The 22,149-nt window shown below is 47.0% G+C and overlaps 1 protein-coding gene across 1 annotated transcript in view; it reads left to right on the plus strand.

Annotated features, from left to right (window-relative positions):
• The first annotated feature begins 1,931 nt into the window (after positions 1 to 1,931).
• LOC138294073 (aquaporin-2-like) overlaps positions 1,932 to 22,149 on the plus strand; it is a 40,052-nt gene continuing 19,834 nt past the window's right edge. The window contains exons 1-2 of the mRNA XM_069233313.1: positions 1,932 to 2,291; positions 20,702 to 20,866. Of these exons, the coding sequence (XP_069089414.1) occupies positions 1,932 to 2,291; positions 20,702 to 20,866 (525 nt within the window). The remainder of the gene's footprint in view (positions 2,292 to 20,701; positions 20,867 to 22,149) is intronic.

Raw genomic sequence — 22,149 nt, forward strand, 5'->3', positions numbered from 1 at the left:
GAGTATTTAGGAGGCTCCCTGATACCAGGAAGACAGATCTTAGCTGGACATAAAAAAAGCTGCAGAGCCCGAGACCGAGGAGCATGACTGACTTGGCACCAACCCTGTCAGCCTGTCTGCTGCACCTGACCCTTGAAGGAACAACTGGCCTGTCCTGCCGCACAGCCTCTAGGAAACTGAGAGAGCTGCCAGTGCATCACAAATAAGAGCTCCCTTGGAGAGGAGGAGCTGCTCCCCTGCATCTGCAGGCTCCAAAGAAAGAACTGAGAGGACCGGAACTGCCGTAAATGTGATGCTAGATATTACCACTGCATCCGAACGACCTAGCCCGAGCTGAAGTGGGCCAATGGTCTCAGGGTAGTCCTCATGCCCTCCAGAGACAAAAAGCCCACCCTGAAGTTGTCCACTAAAGAATTTGAGACGTCGTCAGCAGCCTATTTCTGCACATCCCCCTGCAAGCCTGAGTGACCAGGAAACAGAAACCTGTCACATCAGGAGACCTCTGCACCCGTCTGCCTTGGACCGGGAAGAAGAGAGCCAAGGGTGTCCCCATGTCCCCATCATCATGAGATCTGAGCCCACTTGCTGGCTTGGGGTCCACACCTGCAGGTGCCCCTGCAACAATTAGGAACTCAAGCACCAGACCAGATGCCAAAAGACACCACTGCACCCTAGCCCCACAGCCCCAGGGGGAGTGGACTGATGGTGTCCCCATGTACTAGAGAACCTCCAGGGTTGAGCCCCTCTGTGGGCTCCCCCAGACTAGCCTTCCAGTCCCAACTTGCAGCATCATTCCAACCGGAACGTTTCCCATCAAAATGAATGGGATACCGGACTTTGTAATATACCTCTGCACCCAGATGCACAAGAGCCTCCTGAGGTGACCTGTTGGCCTGGAACCCTGTCCCATACTCACCTTAAGTCCTGGAGAACAGTCCCATAAGTCGCTGTGCAGGACCCAAATGCAGTACATATTTTTCCCCTCATAGGGTAACATTACAGCACCCAAATATAGCACTGTGTCAACTTTTAAAAACTGTAAAAAATGTCACCTGATTCTGGTGAACTTGACATCTAATCTTATATAAAAGTATGTTTTATTTTTATAAGTTGGTGTTGTATTTCTGTATTTAGTGTGTGTCTCACTTACTGTATGAGTGTGTGCCTTACAATGCATGCTTAGCACTAACCTCTGATATGCCTAACTGTTCGACCACACCACCACAAATTAGAGCATTTGGGATGTCAGTTGTGCCTCCACATACCTCTACGGATTGCTTGGCCTCTCTGCACAGTGTGTCTCATTTTGGTCCACTACATAAAGAGTCAGCTTCCTGCAGCTGGTATGTACACGCCCTCAAAAGCTTAAAATTAATTTCACTTGCAAATACATCTGTGTGGTGTGTTACCCTGACAAAACAGACGAACAAATGATAATAATGAATCAAGGAAAAGTGAACTATGACAAACTGCAAGTCCAGGATGGAATGTTGCAGTCCAGATATCGCAAGCTTTATTACAGTTATGTCCCTCCATTTACATGCAAATTAGTACATTTTTCTGTTACGGGTGATAAATGTTGATGTTAAAGATTTCTGCTCGTGTGAGTTTGAGATACAACAGGGCAGCGGAGGTAAGGGTGCTTCGCAGGAAGGAGGAATAGTGAAGGGGGGCAATGTCTGGCAGAGAAGAACGAAAAGCTGCATTGCAGCTCATATCTTCAGATCTAAAACTGCCCAGTTGATATGCAGGCCTCAGGTGTCTGAACATGAAAGACCGCCTGTTGACCTTGCGCCACCCTGCATTCTTCCGAGCACACCAATATATAGGCACATATTAACGGAACACATTGCAAGGATAGAAGAGGGTAGAACTACAGGCAGGAAAGAGCCAGCAAAGACCTCCACCCCTCTGGCATGCCAGCGCCAGCCATGTGGGAGCTTAGATCACTGGCCTTTTCCCGGGCAGTGGTTGCCGAGTTTATTGCAACGCTCGTCTTCGTTTTATTTGGCCTGGGTGCGGCACTGAGCTGCTCAGCTGCTCCTCACAATGTCTTACAGGTCGCCCTCATATTTGGCCTGAGCGTTAGCACCATGGTCCAGTCGGTCGGGCACATCAGTGGTGCTCACCTTAACCCGGCTGTGACCCTGGCCTTCCTGGTTGGGTCGCACATCTCCTTCCTGCGGGCTGTGTTCTATGTGACTGCGCAACTGCTGGGCGCTGTGGCGGGGGCCTTCGTGCTGCACGAGCTTGTACCTTTGAGTGCCAGAGGAAATCTAGCGAGGAATACTGTAAGTATTCTGCACACAATCTGTACTCAAGCGTGATGACGCAATCAGGGCCAATGCATAGTTGGCGTGTTACTGCTAATAATTCTCCCTCCTCCATGTAATATTGCACTTTATCTTATTTTGGTGCCAGTGTGTGGACACTTTCTGGAACAATGCATCTGGTAATTCTTTTCATTTACCAAATGCCATATTCTACTTCTGTTTGGGCACGTCCCGCCAACTAATAGGTCTCTACGCCACCAGAATGCCAAAAGCTCTACAGCATAACAGTGTCAGAATGCAGCTCCTTCTGGCTAAGCTTTTTGGGGTCAACATTACAATACTTCATTTGCACTATACCAATTTGCTTTTTCTCCTTCGGTTCAGTATTCTAGCGTGCTTCATTCGGCGCTTTGTCTTGTCCTTGGGTGTAGTATTGCGTCTCCCCTCAACTCGGTATCTCTTGTCCCCAGCAGCAAAGCTGTCAGTAGTGGACGGGTTAAAATATGCATTGAGTAGTTACTGGGTGCTTATGTCTGGGTACAGTAGGAGTGTCTGCTTACCCCTGGAACAGTCTCACTTTGTGTTCATCTCTTTCCTGTGAGCTGTCTCTAATACAGTGTCATTGTGGATTCTTATATGGCTACTAGAGGAATACGTGCATTGTATCAGACAGCAGCACAAAGTGACACTCTCCAGAAAGAATCACCTCAGGTCGCTGTACCCAGAGAGAAGTGCACAGTTTTATTGTACCAAGAAACGAGCACACAAAGGGTCAAACTCTTTGCTTACTTTAATAGCGGTGGCCCTGGGCTTATAAGAAAAATCTTTGTCACTGGCACTTTTTGTTTTACAAATTAAGCACTGCCATGGTTCACGTTTTGACCTAATGCTGCAGGTTAGGACTTATCCATTGGTAGAACAGTGTGTAACAGCAGGGGCTTTCCAATTCGGGGCTGAGTTGATGTGTGGTAGGTGTACCCGGCTCCCAGTAACAGCAGTAAGGTGCACTGATACAGCTGTGCACACTCACTGATGCAATGGTAGGGGGTCTGCAAATCAGGTATGAGGTGTGTTAGTAGAGGTGTGTGCACCCCGTGCTGAACTAGCAGGCATACTGCTTTCAGCCGACAATGAAGATGCCTGTGAAAACCCGCACGAGGGCATATGGACTGATACAATGGGAGTTCTATGAGGATTTTGAAGGATAGTGGAACAAACCCTGTTTCTGAATCTCTTATTGGATTGACATGGAGCTAAACAGGTTAGTATTAAGGTGGTTTAGGAGAAGGTCCAAGTAACCTAATAGGAGTGTTGCTCGGAAATTTCAGGACTGGGAAAGCAAGGGGTGCTGCTTTGTTTGCACCACCAACACACAACCCTGCAGGAATTAGTTTTAAAATATTTTTTGAAAAAATATGTATTCTCTGACATAATCATTGCGTCCTAAATGTGATTTACAAAAACGTTGCTCCCTTGAAGTACAGATTTACTATTGTTAACTTCAACGGTACTAGGTGTCCTCTAGTGGCTAGACCTGCCGACTTTGGAAGCTGGGGAGCCTGGGTGGTATGTTGGCCTTGTGTAATCCTCACTTGATGTACACAATCTTGCAGATCATCTCCCAAGCAATACACAGAGCTCTGTTGCTTGCAATCAATACATAAAATTGACTGATAGTTTTGTAAACAATATTTAGGACACAACATTCTGCTGCCTTACCCCCTGCAGGTTTTGCAAATCCAAAGTGTTAAAGTGAAGGGCTCCATTTCTCCTTGACAGAAGGAGTGGGCTGGATGGGGGCATCCTTGGGAAGCTCCACACTCGTGGTTGTGAGTCTCAGTGGTTTGTAATATTAATGGCGTTGTGTGCATAATTAGTGAATGCTCATACCGGCATAAGTTATAGAGTATTCACAACAAATTAACTTTTTGTCGTCTCTGTAAATTAGAACTGAGAGATCCAAGAATAAAGACCACTGAAAGTGTGGGAATGTGTCCCAACCCAATTACAGTTTTTCCGAGGTGGGAGGTGAGAAGGGGGTGTAAAGGGGATTGGTGTTTTTGAAAAAAGCTATTTGAACTGATACGAAAGTAAGATTTCAAAAGTTAAAGGAAAACTGTTACTAATGTTCCAGCCCTGGCCTAACTATGTTTAATAGATCGAGTTTAAAACACAAATGAAAGGTTGGGAAGACTAACACAAGAGTGTGTTTCATAGGTGTAATCCATACTGTCACATCTGTGTCTTCTGACTGGCATAGGCTACTCCAGTCTGAGTAGGAAGAGTTCCAGCAGTGCTTTAAATGGGCCGGTACTGTCATATACGGAGTATCGGCACTTTTGAGAGGGAAAGTACCTGCATTTCTTAAGAAAAACGTAATACTTTCAATTGGAGAGTATCAGCACTTCTCAGAAATAAGCTCCACCTCTATTTTTCCATTTCAGGCATTAGGTTCCAAGTAACCTAATTTTACACCTGCCAGTCTGTAACTTAGACCTGGTGTAAAACGGACGTAAATCGAGCCCGCAGGGTTCATCTTAAAGTGGCATGGTGTTGTGAATAGTACTACCACGGTTCTCTCCTCTCTTTTGCATTAATCTAACCCTGAAAGGGTTTTGTTTTGACTTATAGGGGGGCACTCCCTTGTGTCTGAACAAAGCTAAACCTCTCTGAAGAGCTATAATGACAGTTAAACTTGTGTCAGGGGTTGTTTTTGCTCCTTCCAGGTTGACATGGATTGTATTTTACTAAAGACTGTGGTATTTTTTAGCTTAGCATGAGTGGCACTGTGCTAATCCTATGCTTAAAAACTTTGTAAGAAAAACAGGCATTTGAGGTGAGCAAATCTATAGTGTCGCCGGTGTTGTAGGGTGTTGTATTCTGGAGCTGCTCTCCAGCTAAACCTGGGGACTACCCAGAGTGTGTGTATATATCTATATATATATATATATATATAGATATATATATATATATACATATATACATATATGTATATATTACATATATGTATATATATAAAATATAATATATATTATTTATATATATATTATAATTATATATATATCACTTAAAAACAGGTTACAGGGACATTATAGTTTTACTCACATATTTAAATGTACAAAACCATGGAAATTCATCTGTTTTAATTAGTTAAGTCAAATTACTATAGCTCATGCACTAAGGTAACTTTAACTCATGCCCGCCATGCACAGGTTTTTCGTCAAAACTTGTACTGCAAGTATTACATTGATATAATCAGTGATGTAATCAAAGATGTCATAAGTGCTGTAATTTGTGGGGTAACTAGCAGTCCATGACGAGGGCATGAGTTATAGGTACCTTAGGGAATGACTGTGGGCTGAATTGTTTTCCATGCATTCGTGATGCCACGAAATCATGGAAAACAACCCCAGCACCAGAGCTAAAGGGTCAGGCTGACTCTACCCTGGCCCCTTGTCTTTTTTTTTTTTACTTTGCTGAAATTGAGTCCCAAGATAGCTGCCAACACTTACTGGCTGAAGCAATGGTAGCCAATTAGGGCTGTGCATTTCCCTGCATGAGTTCGTTATGATTCACAAAGTCTTCGTGACCTCAGATATACAAATTTCGATTTCCTTTCATTTCTCCTAAACTACTGAACCGATTTACACCAAACACCCCAAAGCACAATCTGCGTACAGACAGCTAGCTTTCTGTCAAATTTGGTGTAATTCTGTCCAGTGGTTTGGGCTGGAGTCATGTTCAAAGGTCCTATGGGAATTATCATGGGAAACACAACTTTTCTGACCACCCCTCCCCTTTTTTCTCAACTCCTGTTTGATGGATCAACCCAAAACTTTTTGTGTGCAACAAGAATAACAGGCACACTTTTTTGGAAAATTTCATGAAGATTAGTCAAATGGTGCTAAGGATATAGTCAAGTCAAAAAATGCTTTTCCTATGGAAACACGGTCCTAACTATAGTTTACTACTGGTGAGATATGTTAATCTGGCAGAGATTTTAAGCATGTGATTAGCTAGGGCCATCCACGCCAAGATAAATAATTACAGAAGCTTTTTACCACTCCAAGCACAACATTACTGCTCTCCACTTAAAACGTGGGGGCTACCAAGGCAAGTAGGTCTGGCCTTGGCAATCCTGCATTTGATAATTTATTTTTTGCACATATATGCGATAAATATTATAAATGTAAAAGTAATAAAATGAAAGCTTGTCTAAAAAAGGTGGGTTGCATACATTTGGAAAATGTAAATGAAAACTCCCACTGTAAAAAGAAAATGAAAACACAAAAAGAAAGCAGAAATTAAAGTGCAGATTGGCCAACCAGCCCTAGTCCTGGAGTGGATTACTTTCTAGGAGAAATGCATGTGCAAGAGAACAATGCCAACACAGAGATGAAAGCCACTGACCCATTTCCTATGCTATAGGCATCAATTGGTGGAAGATAAATATGAACAACACTTAACAGATAGATGACTGACCAACAGCCCCTCTATATCTGGAACCATTTTTAGTAATGTTTTAGAAAGCATGAGCCTGGAGAGACAAAGTTGTTTCTAAGCCAGATGTAAAAAGTGATGCAACTTTGAGTGCAAATTTTCAAGGGATGAATGACTTCGTTGGTGAATTTCTCAATGTGCCTTATGTTTCAGTGGCATCCACTGCTGCTACCATTGCTGTATGCTTTATATACTGTGTGTGAGAGGGGAAAAACACTATTAATGTCCATACATTACTCTTGTATGTGTGTGTGTGTGTTTGGGGGGTGAAGCCTGCATTTCTGCTGCTGTTATACCTTCAATACTGATTTAGAGAAGGTTTCAGTTGTTTTGTGTGTGTTCCTGCTAACTGTGCCACGTCTGTTCTGTGCATGGGAAGCTTGGGTCACTCATGCAGGTGCTATGCCTGTTATGTGTGTAAAGAAAGGGCATCCTGCAATTATCTGTGACATAGCATTTCTGCCCTTGAGTCAAATGTTTACTGCTTTTGGGCCCTATGTTGCACCTGTTCCATGTGTGGAGTAAGCTTGCGTTGTTGATGCATAAATTGTTCAAGCCCTGTTGGTGAAGGAATTAGGAAGGCCCCTACTTTTCCATCAATGCTGCACTCGCCTGTACCCGTTCTCTTACCATGCTGTTTACTATCAGATCCTGTTGCAAAGGGGGGGTCCTATGGAGAGCAGACGTAGTCTAGTCTCTCAACGGGGACTTTCGGGAGGGAAGTGACGAAGGGAGGGCAGGATTGGGCAGGGGATACATGGGGGTGGGACATGGGTGAGATATTTAAGGTATAGGGGCGTGGGGATCGGCCTCTTCGGCCCCAACCGTCAGCGCAGTGTGAAAGTTTGTGTGCTGGTCCCCTGGGGGTAGGTCGAGTGTATGGCCTAGTGTGTTTTTTCATTTTGTAGCTGCAGCGCCATGGCTCAGAGCCACAACGCTTCTGTCGTGAGGGCCACTCTTCGCTTTCTCGGCCTCCTCAGGCCTGGTGTTCTGGAACAGGCCTGGATCGGGATGACGCGCACGGCCTCCAGTGGCGTTGCCACCGTGGTGGCCGCATACAGTTCACATGAGCCGGCGAAACGGAGAAAATCAGCCACGGGGAAGGGACGCAGCGCGTCCTCTCCCCCGGTTCAAGTACAGGCCATGCGAGGGCCGGAGACATTAGTGGATGTGTTGGAGGGTGGGGTGAGGGAGGAGGTGGGAAGGGGTCGGACCCCTCTACTTCTACACAGGAAACTTGGGAGGGGTGGGGGGACCCCAACATGATTCGAGTCTGGCTGTGGAGGAGGGGAGGGGCCCTACCCCAAACCCAACTTGGGCTGGAGACCTTCGGGTAGCCAGGCATTGGGCAAGTGACACAGGCCCTGAGGGCCCCAGTAATTTAGTGTCCAGCGTGGACCATACAGGAGGTTAAGGGCTGACCAGGGGTAAGCAGGCCGGCCCCCTTTCAGTGGCACATGAGGCAATGGAGGAGACCAGTACAGCCAGGGACAAAAAGGGCCCCCATTAAGCACAAGGCACAGAGTACAGGTGGGCAGGGTGAAGGGGCACTGGGTGATCGTCTGGCGGAGCCTGGGGTAAGAGGGATGGGTGAAGAGCGGCAAGGGACCTGGCAGGCCCCTAGGGGCATACGCGGGGATGCATCAGTGGGCAGGTCCTCAGTGGATATTGAGGCTAGGATAAAGGAACAGAGGCGGGTGGTACAGGAGATGGAGGACAGGTGGGCCCAGTTATGTAAGGACAGGGAAGAGGCCCTAGATAAGGCACGCCGTCTCAAATGGAAGGCAGGCAAGGGAGAGGTAGGGAGTCTTAGGAGCCATGAATAATGGTCAGGTACCTGGGTGTGGGTCCCCAAGGAGTTTAGGCAAGAGGCTAGTGCGGCCGAAGGGTCCAGCCGCGTGATGGACACGAGTGGCGCATACGGTCACGAGTGGCACGAGGAGCCAATGCCAGTGAAAGAGACAGGCAGAAAGAAGGAGGTGCCCACAGAGCGCACTACGGCTCTGGGCTGTTGGTCTGAAGCACTAGAGAGGTCTTTGGTGACCTTCTCTACACCACGGGAACACACTGGGCCCACATATGGTGAAAGCCATGAGGGATACACGAGAGAGGTTTTGACTGAGAAGTTGGCTGGGAAAGGTGTGGAGGACGAACGTGAGGGGTACGATGAGGTTGATGTGGAGTTGGATTATGGGGATGAGTCTGATGATTTGGAAGAAGGAGAGATACGTGAGAGTGAGGGGAGAAGCGAAAGCGGGAGGGGGGAAGGGCGCAAGAGCAGCTCAACCCCCTCTTCGAATTCTGTATTACAGAAGCAAACAGGCAAAGGGAAGGCAAGGACAGCCATTGGCAGGAGAGAACGGTTTCGCCTGGCCCAGAAGGCGGCTCATGGGATGACTGCACGGTTACAAGGTAAGGGAGAATGGTGGTCAGTGTGGGGTGATGGCCCAAAAACGTTTGTGTCGACTACGCACAAATCGGTGGGCGATCATTCAAATCATGACATACCTGCTGTTGGTGCGGCCCAGGTGGGGGACGTTACACTGACTGTTTCGGTTGAGGCCCCAGCGGGGGGCAAGAGGGAGAATGTGAAAGAGGCTGGGAAGGATAGTGATGACAAGAGAGGAGAGGGGCTTAGGAAGCGGCTCCCGTATATGGGATTGGCGATGCCTTTGGGTTCTCACGTGGCGGAAAAGACGAAGTCCACGATCTGGGCCACGAACAGTGTTTAAGCTATTACACAGGGACATGCAGGCCAAGGAGCGCTCTAAAGAGGAGGAATGGGAGTTAGCACGTAGGCCCAGGGTGCTGATTACAATGGATAACTGGGCGTCTGCATTTTTGATATATGCCAGTATCTATTGTGAGAAATTTCCAGACAGGGCCATTGCACTTTTTAAATACATGGACATTATACGTAAAGCGCAAATGCCTTTCGGGGATTTTGCATGGTTAAATTACGACAAGGAATTCAGAGCAAGGGTTAGCGTGAATCCAGACAAGCCCTGGGGGGATGATGTTTCAGAACAGTGGATGCTGTGGATGGCTTCTTTGCACTCTGCGGCATCCACACATACGGCTAGTGGGCTGCCTGTAATATAGAAGCCCTTTCAAGCGCATCCCGCCCCGGGGTGGGGGCAGGCGCTCCACAATGATCACAACTGTCCACGTCATGTGCATGCTGGAACTTTAACAAAGGTTTCTGCTCGCGCCATCCCTGCAAATTCAAACACGAATGTTCCAGATGTTGGGGTACACACCCGGTCATGCAGTGCTTCTCTCTCACAAGTCCAGCAGAGCAGTGGAGGTCAGCTAGAGGTAGAGGGATGCAGGACACTCCTGCGCCAAAGGGCACTTATGCCAATTAAGCAATTAAGCTGGAATTTATGCTCCCCTGGTTGCATATATACCCGGACAGGGACTTAGCATGCAAGTTAGAATGGGGTTTCAAAGAAGGTTTTCAGATAGGGTACCAAGGGCTGAGGCAGAAGAGATGGGCAGACAATTTACGGTCTGCAAAAACACTGCCACGAGTGGTTGCTGACAAAATAGAGAAAGAAGTTGTGGAAGGTAGGATTGCGGGTCCCTTCTTTGACTGGCCCCAGGAAACATTGATGATTTCCCCGCTCGGCGTTGTGCCCAAAAAGAGCAAAGGTGAATTACGCCTTATTCACCATCTGTCATGGCCGTAAGGGGTATCGGTGAACGATTTCATCGCACAGGAGGATACTAGGGTGGTGTACGCATTGGTTGATGATGCTATCCGGCTCATTCAGAGGTGTGGTAGAGGCGCGGAGCTGGCTAAATGTGACATCAAGGCAGCGTTCTGGCTTTTGCCCATTCACCCAGATTTTTCCTTATTAGAGATGCAATTGGATGGGGCAATCTATGTGGACAGGGTTCTTCCTATGGGCTGTGCAATTTCATGTGCGCTTTTTGAGGCCTTTAGTACCTTTTTACAATGGGTGTTTGTGGCGGTGTGTGGACATATAGAGGTGACGTACTATCTAGATGACTTTCTTTTCACAGGCATGTAGTAAGGCCTTGGGCGGTTTTGAGTTCTTAGCCAACGAGATAGGGGTTCCATTGGCTCCCGAGAAGACCGAGGGTCCTTGTTGTACTCTGACATTTTTGGGGATTGAATTGGACACAGAGGCGTTGGTAGCACGTTTGCCTGCAGGTAAAGTGGCGGAGATTTTCGTCTTTTTGAGACAGGTGAGAATTTTGCACAAGAATGATTTGCGTGTGGTTCAGCAGCTGTTAGGTTACCTCAATTTTGCATGCAGGGTGGTACGAGGGTGTCGGACTTTCTGTAGAAGACTGGGGCTTGCTATATAAGGGGCATCACTTCCCCATCATAGCATTTGAGTGTCAGTGGGGCTTCGAGAAGACATCAGAGTATGGGAGAACTTCTTGGCTAGCTTCAATGGAGTTTCCATGACCTTCCTGGAGGAAGACACGATCTGGTAAGTGCAAATCTCCTCGGATGAAGCAGGGGATTCGGGTTTCGATTTGTTCTGGGATGGCAGGTGCGGAGCAGTGGCGCACACCTTTTTGGAATTCTTTTCGCTATTAGTAGCTTTGACGGTCTGGGGTAGTGAACTCGCAAACAGAACAGTAATTTTTCATGTTGACAATATGACAGTAGTGGAACTGGTGAACAGACAGAGGGCTAAGGATCTGAGAGTGTTGCATTTATTGAGATGTTTCATGCTCAGATGTTTATCTTTAAATGTTATATTCAAAGCGGAGCATATTCCTGGGGTGAACAATACCATTGCAGATTCCCTGTCTCGTTTACAGTAGCATCGTTATCGCAGTTTGGACCCAGGAGCGGAGCGATTCAAGACAGCAGTCTCGACATACATTTGGGAGTGGAGGGCGTGATGGTCATTGGGCTGCTGGAGAAGTCTTTAGCAGATTCAACGCAGAGGTATTACCAACTGGCCTGGTTGGAATTTCAGAGTTTTGATCATTGGGAGGGGGATTTTTGGGGACAGAGTGCGGATATGCTGCTGTCTCGCATGTTGCGGTTTGTTTTGTTCTTGATTCAGAAAGGTTTATTGCCTGCAACAATTGGGGGGAAATTGGCAGGAGTTTCCTTTTATGGAATTTTTTTTTTTAGGTTGTGATCCAGCACAGGATGATATCTTAGGTCGCATGTTGAAAGGGTGGGGTAGGGTGTGGGCGGAGAAGGGTCAGGCAGCGAGGGAACCTATTACATTTGACTTGTTAGAATTGCTGCATGTGTTGCCGGTTTGTTGTGCCGACCCTTGTGAGCTGGCTTTGTTTCACTTGTGTGTGGTGTGGATGGTTTTTGGAGCGTTTCGGGTGTCGGATTTGTTGGAGGTGGGAAAAGGAGTTGGTGTGAAAAAGGGTGATATTTGTGTGCAGGAGGAACGTTTGGAGATATGGCTCAGGAAGTCCAAGACGGACCAGGTTGGGAAAGGAAAGTGGGTATGGTAGAGTAGAGGGGGAAACGCAGCAGCATGTCCGATTGTTGAGTGGAGCAGTTTCAGGGCAGCATGGCTGATTGGGGAAGCAGGCGTTTTTGTGAGTTGTGCAAGTGGTAAAAAGCTAACAGTTTTTCAGTTGCTGGCTGTGAGGGTATAGCACTGCGAAGGGTGGGGCGACAAGTGCAGTGTCATGGGAGTCATTCTTTTAGGATTGGGACAGCCACTGCCATGGCGCATCTGGGTTGGGACTGGTTGGCTATCAGGTGTATAGGCAGGTGGAGGTCGTGGTGCTGTGAACGTTATGTCAGGGCTTGAGTGGTTGTGGTATAATGCGGGAGTAAATGGGGGAATGGTATTCTGTTTCTAATATTTGTTTTCTTTGCAGGTTGTGTGGCTGGTCCCAGCAAAGGGAAGATGGTCACTTGGTTTGTTGGTCATTCCTTCATCCATTGGGCGGCGAAATAAGCAGAAAGACAGATGTATGATAATCTTTGGGATTGTCAACTGGACGACATGCCGTTTTGTGGTGGGGAAACAGTGGCATGAGGTGGAGTAATTTTCTTCCTCTTCTAACATCAATGATACCCAATTGGGGTTATCCAGACATGCTGTGTTTGCACTTGGGGGAAAATTACTTAGTGAAACTTTCTGGGCTATCCTTACTGCAGCATATGCAACAAGATCTCAAGTTGCTCTGCCAAAGGATGCATGGCACCTGCATAATATGGACCGTGTTTGTACCTCGGAGACAATGGAGAGGAGCTTTGAACCATGGGGCCATGGAGAGAGCTCGGAGGAAGCTAAAAACAGCCATGAGGGTTTTCTGCGGGCGCATGGGATCAAGGTGTTAAAAAATGAGGAGATCAAAGAGGAAATGGTTGAGCTTTATATATATATATATATATATATATATATATATATATATATTTGCCACCAGTTGTCTTGCAGTTGCAGCTTGCGTCTTCAAAGCAATGCACATACTTCAACTGACGCATTTCAACTGTAGCTTTTAGGCAGCAATAAAAAAGTCAATTAAGTACTGTGATTATGTTTCTGCTACAAAAGGGTCAGACTTGTCTAATGGCAGTTTTAGTGCCATAAAGAAGCACAGAAGGTTTATATGCCTACTGCAAAGAGCAAATCTATATTTTATGTAAATAGCTGAGTACATTAGTAAAGTCAGCCATTACCTGCGCTATAATACAAATGAAATGTATGTGCGGGGTGGAGGGCGGCTATGAAGAGATGAAGGGCACTTTTGCTGGGTGGTAATGAGGGAATCCGAGGAGGAGGGAGTGGGAGCACCAATAATGATTGTTGGACTGGGCGCAGGAGGTGCTAAAGACTGTGACGAATGGTATGTGACAAGGTGTTTTTTGAGTGTCTTGAAAAAATGTGCTGATTGAGGGAAGAAGCGCAGGTAAGGTGGCCTCTACTGTTGCAAGTATCTCACACACACCATCGATATTGTGACTGTCTACGTAGGCTAGTGTTTTAGAGCAACAGTTTAGCCAATAGCTGAGATGGCATCTTGATGGATGACTGCTGCCGTCACTCGGGTTATAGAGGACAGCTCTGACATAGGATCAGAGACTGAGACATCAGATACTGAGACAGCATCTGAGGGATAGGACAATGGCACAGATTCTGGGAGTGAATTTTCAGTCGGAGGAGTCCCATTCGATAACTCCTCTTCCAGTAAGTTATGAGGGAGATGATGAGGACAGTCCCTTCGCAAGCACAGTCTGTGCAACGGGGTAATAGTGGGTTAGCCCAACTCAGAGAGCAGGTGAATGTGGTGACAAGCAGAGAGAGAGAGTGCTCTCTTGGGAGCTCCCCAATTTAGTTCAGCCCCAAATTCCACCGCCCAAATCGTATTGTGGAGACATCAAAATGATCTATTGCAAAACAAACTGCTTTTTTAAGGCAGGCACCTGTGTTTTTGGTCCTGGTTCGGCGGCCATATAGAGAAACACACTAAACCCAAACATTTCTGGAAACTAGACATTCGGGGGAGTCCACAGAGGTGTGACTTGTGTGGACTCCCCAAAGTTTTCTTACCCAGAATACCCTGCAAAGCTGAAATGTTAAATAAAAACTCTATTTTTCTCGCGTTTCTGTCACACAAACTACAGGAATATGCTGGGATCCACAACATTCCTACCACCCAGTGATTCCTCACCTGTCCTGATAAAAACACTACCCCACTTGAGTGCCTACATCTAGTGTCTGCGTCAGGAATGGATCACCCCAAGGTCAACAGCTGCCTCATGTAAGGACCAACATTGACCGTTGTGTGATCTATTCCTGTCGCGGGCACCAGGCCTACCCACACAAGTGAGGTATCATTTTTATCGGGAGACTTGGGGGAACACTGGGTGGAAGGAAATTTGTGGCTCCTCTCAGATTCCAGAACTTTCTGTCACCGAAATGTGAGGAAAAGGTTTTTTTTTAGCCACATTTTGAGGTTTACAAAGGATTATGCGTAACAGAACCTGGTCAGAGCCCCACAAGTCACCCCATCTTGGATTCCCCTAGGTCTCTAGTTTTCAGAAATGCACAGGTTTGGTAGGTTTCCCTAGGTGCCGGCTGAGCTAGAGGCCAAAATCTACAGGTAGGCACTCTGCAAAAAACACCTCTGTTTTCTGTCAAAAAATGGGATGTGTCCACGTTGTGTTTTGGGGCATTTCCTGTCGCGGGCGCTAGGCCTACCCACAAAAGTGAGGTGTCATTTTTATCAGGAGACTTGGGGGAATGCTGGGTGGAAGGAAATTTGTGGCTCCTCTCAGATTCCAGAACTTTCTGTCACCGAAATGTGAGTAAAATGTGTTTTTTTAGCCAAATTTTGAGGTTTGCAAAGGATTCTGGGTAACAGAACCTGGTTAGAGCCCCACAAGTCACCCCATCTTGGATTCCCCTTGGTGTCTAGTTTTAAAAAATGCCAAGGTTTGCTAGGTTTCCCTAGGTGCCGGCTGAGCTAGAGGCCAAAATCTACAGCTAAGCGCTTTGCAAAAAACACGTCAGATTTCAATGTAAAAATGTGATGTGTCCATGTTGCGTTTCCTGTCGCGAGCATTAGGCCTACCCACGCAAGTGAGGTACCATTTTTATCGGGAGACTTTGTGGAACACAGAATAGCAAAACAAGTGTTATTGCCCCTTGTCTTTCTCTAAATTTTTTCCTTCCAAATGTAAGACAGTGTGTAAAAAAGACGTCTATTTGAGAAATGGCCTGTAATTCACATGCTAGTATGGGCACCCCGGAATTCAGAGATGTGCACATAACCACTGCTTCTCAACACCTTATCTTATGCCCATTTTGGAAATACAAAGGTTTTCTTGATACCTATTTTTCACTCTTTATATTTCAGCAAATGAATTGCTGTATACCTGGTATAGAATGAAAATCCATTGCAAGGTGCACCTCATTTATTGGCTCTGGGTACCTAGGGATCTTGATGAACCTACAAGCCCTATATATCCTCGCAACTGGAAGAGTAAAGCACACGTAACGGTATATTGGTTTAAAAAATATGACATTGCAGGAAAAAGTTACAGAATAAAACGTGGCGAAAAATGGCTTTTTTTTCAGCTCGCTTTCAATATTTTTTTATTTCAGCTGTTATTTTCCGTAGGGAAACCTTGTAGGATCTACACAAATGACCCCTTGCTGAATTCAGAATTTTGTCTACTTTTCAGAAATGTTTAGCTTTCCGGGATCCAGCATAGGTTTCACACCCATTCCTGTCACTAACTAGAAGGAGGCTGAAAGCACCAAAAATAGTAAAAATGGGGTATGTCCCAGTAAAATGCCAAAATTGTGTTGAAAAAAGTGGTTTTCTGATTCAAGTCTGCCTGTTCCTGAAAGGTGGGAAGATGATGATTTTAGCACCAGAAACCCTTTGTTGATGCCATTTTCAGGGGAAAGAACACAAGCCTTCTTCTGCAGCCCTTTTTTCCCATTTAAAAAAAAAAAATGGTCACTGTATTTTGGCTAATTTCTTGGTCTCCTCCAGGGGTAATCACAAACTCTGGGTACCATTAGAATCCATAGGAAGTTGTAAAACAAGGACGTAAATTTGGCGTGGATAGCTTATGTGGACAAAAAGTTATGAAGGCCTAAGCGCAAACTATCCCAAATAGCCAAAAAAGGGCTCAGCACTGGGGGGGGGGGGGGGGGTCAAGGCCCAGCAGTTAAGAGGTTAATGATAATGTTATTGTATACAAGCTAATCCTGTCCTAAATAAATGGCTTTTTACAAATTAAGAACTCTGTGTCACTGACTATATCCCGATGAGGGACCCCGTGGAGAGCAGACGTAGTCTAGTCTCTCCACGGGGACTTTCGAGAGGGAAGTGAAGAAGGGAGGGCACGATTGGGTAGGAGATACGTGGGGGTGGGACATGGGTGGGATATTTAAGGTATAGGGGCATGGGGACTGGCCTCTTTCCCGCCAACCGTCAGCGCGGTGTGGAAGTCTGTGGCCACCCACCCGCACTGCATTTAGAGATGACTGTGGGGAGTGCTTGAAGTGTTTTCTTGGTTTGAGTTGGGGGATGCCAGTTAGGGCAAGTTCGCTGATAAGCGGTGTGACAGTAGATGGGTAAGGGTGGAGAGTCAGATGCGGCTTGGCCACCCTTCCAGGGGTAAAAAGAAAACAGGTGAAGCATTAGAGTGGGGGATGCCTGAAGCAGGCAGGGGATGGATGAAAAAGGAGGATGGGTCAAATTGAAGTGAGAGATGGATGAACGGAAGCTATTGGAGGGATAAGTGAAAAGAAGACTGGAGAGGTTTTATAAGGTGGGGGAGGGGGTTGAATTTGGTTAAAAGTTTAATGATAATGTTATTGTATACAAGGCAATCCTGTCCTAATTAAATGGCCTTTTACACTTTAAGAACTCTGTGAAACTGATCATGTCCCGATATTCTGAGTTGGAATCAGCCTGCTCTTCATTGCCAAATAGGCCCTGGTGAAAGGAATGCAGCCCTGTGTAGGAAAGTACCATCTTTCTTTGCATGTTACACCCATTTTTACCTGTATGTCAGTATGTTTTTGCACCCAGTGCTCATAGTTTATGGCCTAATGTGTGTGTCTGTATAGTGCTTGACTGTATCACTGAGGCTCTGCTGATCAGAACCTCAGTGCTTATGCTCTCTCTGCTTTTAAATTTGTCACTGTAGGCTAGTGACTTAATTTACCAATTTCAACTGGCACACTGAACCTCCCTTATAAGTTCCTAGTATATGGTACCTAGGTACCCAGGGCATTGGGTTTCCAGGAGGTCCTTATGGTCTACAACATTTCTTTTGCCACCCATAAGGAGCTCAGACAAACCCTTTCACAGGACTGCCACTGCAGCCTGTGTGAAATAGTGCACACATTATTTCACAGCCATTTTCACTGCACTTAAGTAACTTACAAGTCACCTATATGTCTAACCTTCACTTGCTGAAGGTTAGGTGCAAAGTTACTAAGTGTGAGGGCAACCTTGCACTAGCAAAGGTGCCCCCACATAGTTCAGGGCCATTTCCCGGGACTTTGTGAGTGCAGGGACGCCATTACACACATGCACTACATACAGATTGATACCTATATGTAGCTTCACAGTGGTAACTCCGAATATGGCCAAGTAAGGTGTCTAAGATCATGGAATTGTCCCCGCATTCCAAATCTGGTATTGGGGAGCCAATTCCATGCATCCTGGGGGCTCCACTATGGACCCTCAGTACTGCTAAACCAGCTCTCTGAGGATTGCACTTCAGCTACAGCTGCTGCCACCTCACAGACAGGGTCCTGCCCCCCTGGGGTCTGAGCTGTGCAGTTCCAGGAAGGCAGAACAAAGCATTTTCTCTGAGAGCAGGGTGTTACACCTTCTCCCTTTGGAAATAGATGTTACAGGCTGGGAAGGGGTACCCTCCCCCAGCCTCTGGAAATGCTTTGAAGGGCACAGGTGGTGCCCTCGTTGCATAAGCCAGTCTACACTGGTTCAGGGACCCCTTGTCCCATGCTCTGGCGTGAAACTGGACAAAGGAAAAGGGAGTGACCACTCCCCTGTGCATCACCACCATAGGGGTGGTGCCCAGAGCTCCTCCAGTGTGTCCCAGACTTCAGCCATCTTGCAAGGTGTGGGGGCACTCTGGAGGGCTCTGAGTGGCCAGTGCCAGCAGGTGAGGTCAGAGACCCCTCCTGATAGGTCCTTACCTGATAAGGTAGCCAATCCCCCTCTCAGGGCTATTTAGGGTCTCTCCTGTGGGTTCTCTTCAGATTTTACTTGCAAGTTTCCAGCAGGAATCCTCTGCAACTACTACTTCATACTCTAACCTCGGATCAACCGCAGCCTGCTCCAGGAACCGCTGTAACAGCAACAAAGTATCCACAAGGGATATTTTTCTTCTGCAACTTCAGCTCCAGCCAGCAACTGCAACAGTTTCCATGGTGTTCACGCTCTGGGGACTCCCTGTCTTCACCATGCACCCGAAGGACCAAAGATATCTCCCGTGGGGGGACGGAGTCACTCCCCTGCTCACGCAGGCACCTTCCAAGTCGATGACGGGTACTCCTGGACTCCTCTCACAGTGACGAGCGTGCTCCTAGAAACACAGAGGGTGGACCCCATCTAGGTGGACTGTCCTGAGGTCCTGCTGACGTAATTTGGAGGACGTAAGACCTTGCCTTCCCTGAGAGAGACAGTACCCCTGTGCATCACGTCTTCTTCACCTCCTGAGGCCTCTGTGCACTATTTGCTAAATTCCTTCATGCACAGCCTGGCCAACGTCCCAGCACTCTATCCTGCGATGCTCAACTCGCTGAGTTGACCTCCCGTGGCATGGGACCCTTCTTTGTAGTGCTGCACCAACCACGTTTTACTCCTCCTTTGTCCCCATGTCCTGGGACTCCCATGGGTGCTGTCTGGCATCCTGAGGGCTCTCTAAAGTGAGAGCCCCCTCTTCCTCCTTAAATAGAGTTGAGGCCCCAAGGTCCCTGCTGGGTCCAGCCAGCCCCATCTTGGCGCAAAACGCCCATTTGTCATAACCAAGGCTTGTTGGCGACTTCCAACACAAAATCACATCTGCATCCATCTTCACGTCGTGGGACATCTTTTGCATCATGCAGGAACCCGCTGGCGTCGTCCTATTTCCTGCAGTCTTTGTCCAACTAGGGACTCTTCTTTTGCACTCTCTTCTGGGTTGGCAGGGGCTCCTGTCCTTCCTGGAACTTCTTTCGACTTCTGAACTTGGTCCCCTTCTTTTGCAGGTCTTCAGGTCCAGGAATCCAGCAGTTGTTGTTTGCAGACTTGGTTGGTTACTGCAATAATCCATATCATGAGGTGAAGTGTGTCCTAAGGAAACTTGCAGTACTTTGCTCCTGCTTTTCTGGGCTTGGGTGGGGTAATTTACTTATGTTTACTGTATTCTTACTCTCCCAGCAATTCTGCACACACTACACTTGTCTAGGGGGGAATTTGTGATTTGCATTCCACTTTCTTAGGATATGGTTTGTGCTGCCCCTAGACCTATTTTCTCCTATTGCATTCTGTAGCATTTCCTATTGTTTGCACTATCCTATGAATAATTACTTGTCTAATTGTGGGGTCTAGTGTATATATTGTGTATAATTCTTACCTCCAGAAGGAGTATTGTCTCTAAGATATTTTTGGTACTGTGTCACCCAGATAAATATCTTTATTTTTAGTAACACTCAATGTTGTCTTTACTTGTGTATAAGTACTGTGTAACGATAAGTTGTATTACATGAGCTTTGCATGTATCCTAGTTCAGCCTAAGCTGCTCTGCAATAGCTACCTCTATCAGCCCAAGCTGCTAGAACACTACTACTTCACTAATAAGGGATAACTGGACCTGGTATAAGGTGTAAGTACCCAAGGTACCCACTACAAACCAGACCAGCCTGATAAGAAAGATGCAGCAGGTGGAGAAAACATCACTGCCATGAACATGAGCCCTTGTTACTCAGGGTTTGTTGTGTCAAAAATTCCGGAATCGTCCTCAGTATAAATGCCCAGATGCAGACTTTACTTCGCAATGCTTGTAAAATGTTGTACTGATTTAGCACTTTTGTCATTAAAGTTCATGTGCCTCCTATCATACAGCACAACTAGCATGACTTAAAAACATCATTTGTGCATATGATTAAATAGAAAATGAGTTCTGCTATGATTATTTTCCAAACGTTAACATACGATTCACTAATGTAATGCATCATACGGGCTTGAAGTAGCTCACAATGGGTAATCAATTCAAAGTTGTGCCGAATACGACGCACCAAATTATGTTTTCTCCTGGACGTCAAAAATCTTTTAGATTGTGATGTCATCGTTAACATTTTAATTATTTTAGGGTCGTGATGAGCACTGCACATCTGTTATGAACAGCTAGACTGCCCTGGTGGCCAAACAGTCTCAGGACCCCAGCTGTAGGTGACATTTTTTTCTGTTTGCTTTTCTTTTCTCAGTTGTCTAACGGCACCACGGTGGGTAAAGCCACGACTATGGAGACGCTGCTCACCCTGCAGCTTGTTCTCTGCATTTTAGCCTCGACAGATGAAAGGAGATCTGACAACAGTGGATTCCCGGCTCTATCCATCGGCCTTTCCGTGACTCTAGGGCACCTGTTGGGAGTAAGTATTTGCGGGAGACTGTCAACAACTACCACCTATTGAACCACCTATTGAATCATCCCGATTCAAACTGGAGAGCCAAGATCAGGGTACCAATAGGTACTCACATCCCAGGGTCACCGTAGAGTTGGGCTATGGCACCCAGGGGTTGTGGTCAAGTAGAGGCCAGTGTAAATAACAGGATCGAAGCCCCGGTGGGTCCATGACAGAAGAACATGGGGGCAGTGGGCCCACAGTATTTGTTCCCCATAACGTAGTATTATTAGGGGCAGTGGATCTTCTGACACCATTCTGGACCACCATATTGAGAGGCCCCGGTCTTCCACACAAAGGGGGTCATTCACGGAAGCACCGCCAACAGGCTGGCGGTGCTTCAAACCCCATTCCGACCGCGGCGGTAAAGCTGCGGTCGCACCACCGGGGACGGCAGTGTCCCGCCGATTTTCCCCCGGCGGTGATAATCCACCAGGGCAGCGCTGCAAGCAGCGCTGCCCTGGGGATTATGACCCCCTTACCGCCATCCTGTTTCTGGCGGTGTACACCGCCAGGAAGAGGCTGGCGGTAACGGGTGTCCAGGGGCTCCCTAACAGGGCCCCGGCCTGCTTTTCACTGTCTGCATGGCAGACAGTGAAAAGCGCGACGGGTGCAACTGCACCCGTCGCACAGCCGCAACACTGCCGGCTCCATTAGGAGCCAGCTCCTGTGTTGCGGCCTCATTCCCGCCGGCCCAGCGGGAATGTCGGAATGTGGGCCGCGGTAAAGTGGCCGCATGGTGGCCACTTGGCGGTTCCCGCCTGGCGGGCGGCGGTAGTCGCCCGCCAAAGTCGGAATAAGGGCCAAAGTATCTTAATCCAATTCTCAACTCGAATTACACACTGTGCGCTTCGGTGGAATTGGTTCATGGATGGATGCAGCAACCAAAAAATGCCAATTGGTGCAATAATTAGTGGTTTTCTCGCAGATGTTTCCCAAATACACGCTTTATGATAGTAGCTGGCTGGCTTACCTGAGCTCGCAAGAGAACTGAGTGGGTGTTACTATGACTGCAATATTTATGTTTTTATTAATTCTGCTGGAGGTGGCACTGCACTTTCACTCCTGGATGCTTTGAGTGCACATAAAACTTGCAAACACTGCCGGCTTCCATAGCTGGACATGATCATTAGCTGAACAGATAGCACTGTAGCATTAATACTGTAGCGCATCCTAAGTATGCCGAGCAGAATGAAGCCTACATCTCCCCAAAACGTTTTGCTGCTAATTTCATACACTGTAGCGTGTCA

This window comes from Pleurodeles waltl, chromosome 4_2, assembly GCF_031143425.1.
Source record: "Pleurodeles waltl isolate 20211129_DDA chromosome 4_2, aPleWal1.hap1.20221129, whole genome shotgun sequence".
Classification (NCBI taxonomy): domain Eukaryota; kingdom Metazoa; phylum Chordata; class Amphibia; order Caudata; family Salamandridae; genus Pleurodeles; species Pleurodeles waltl.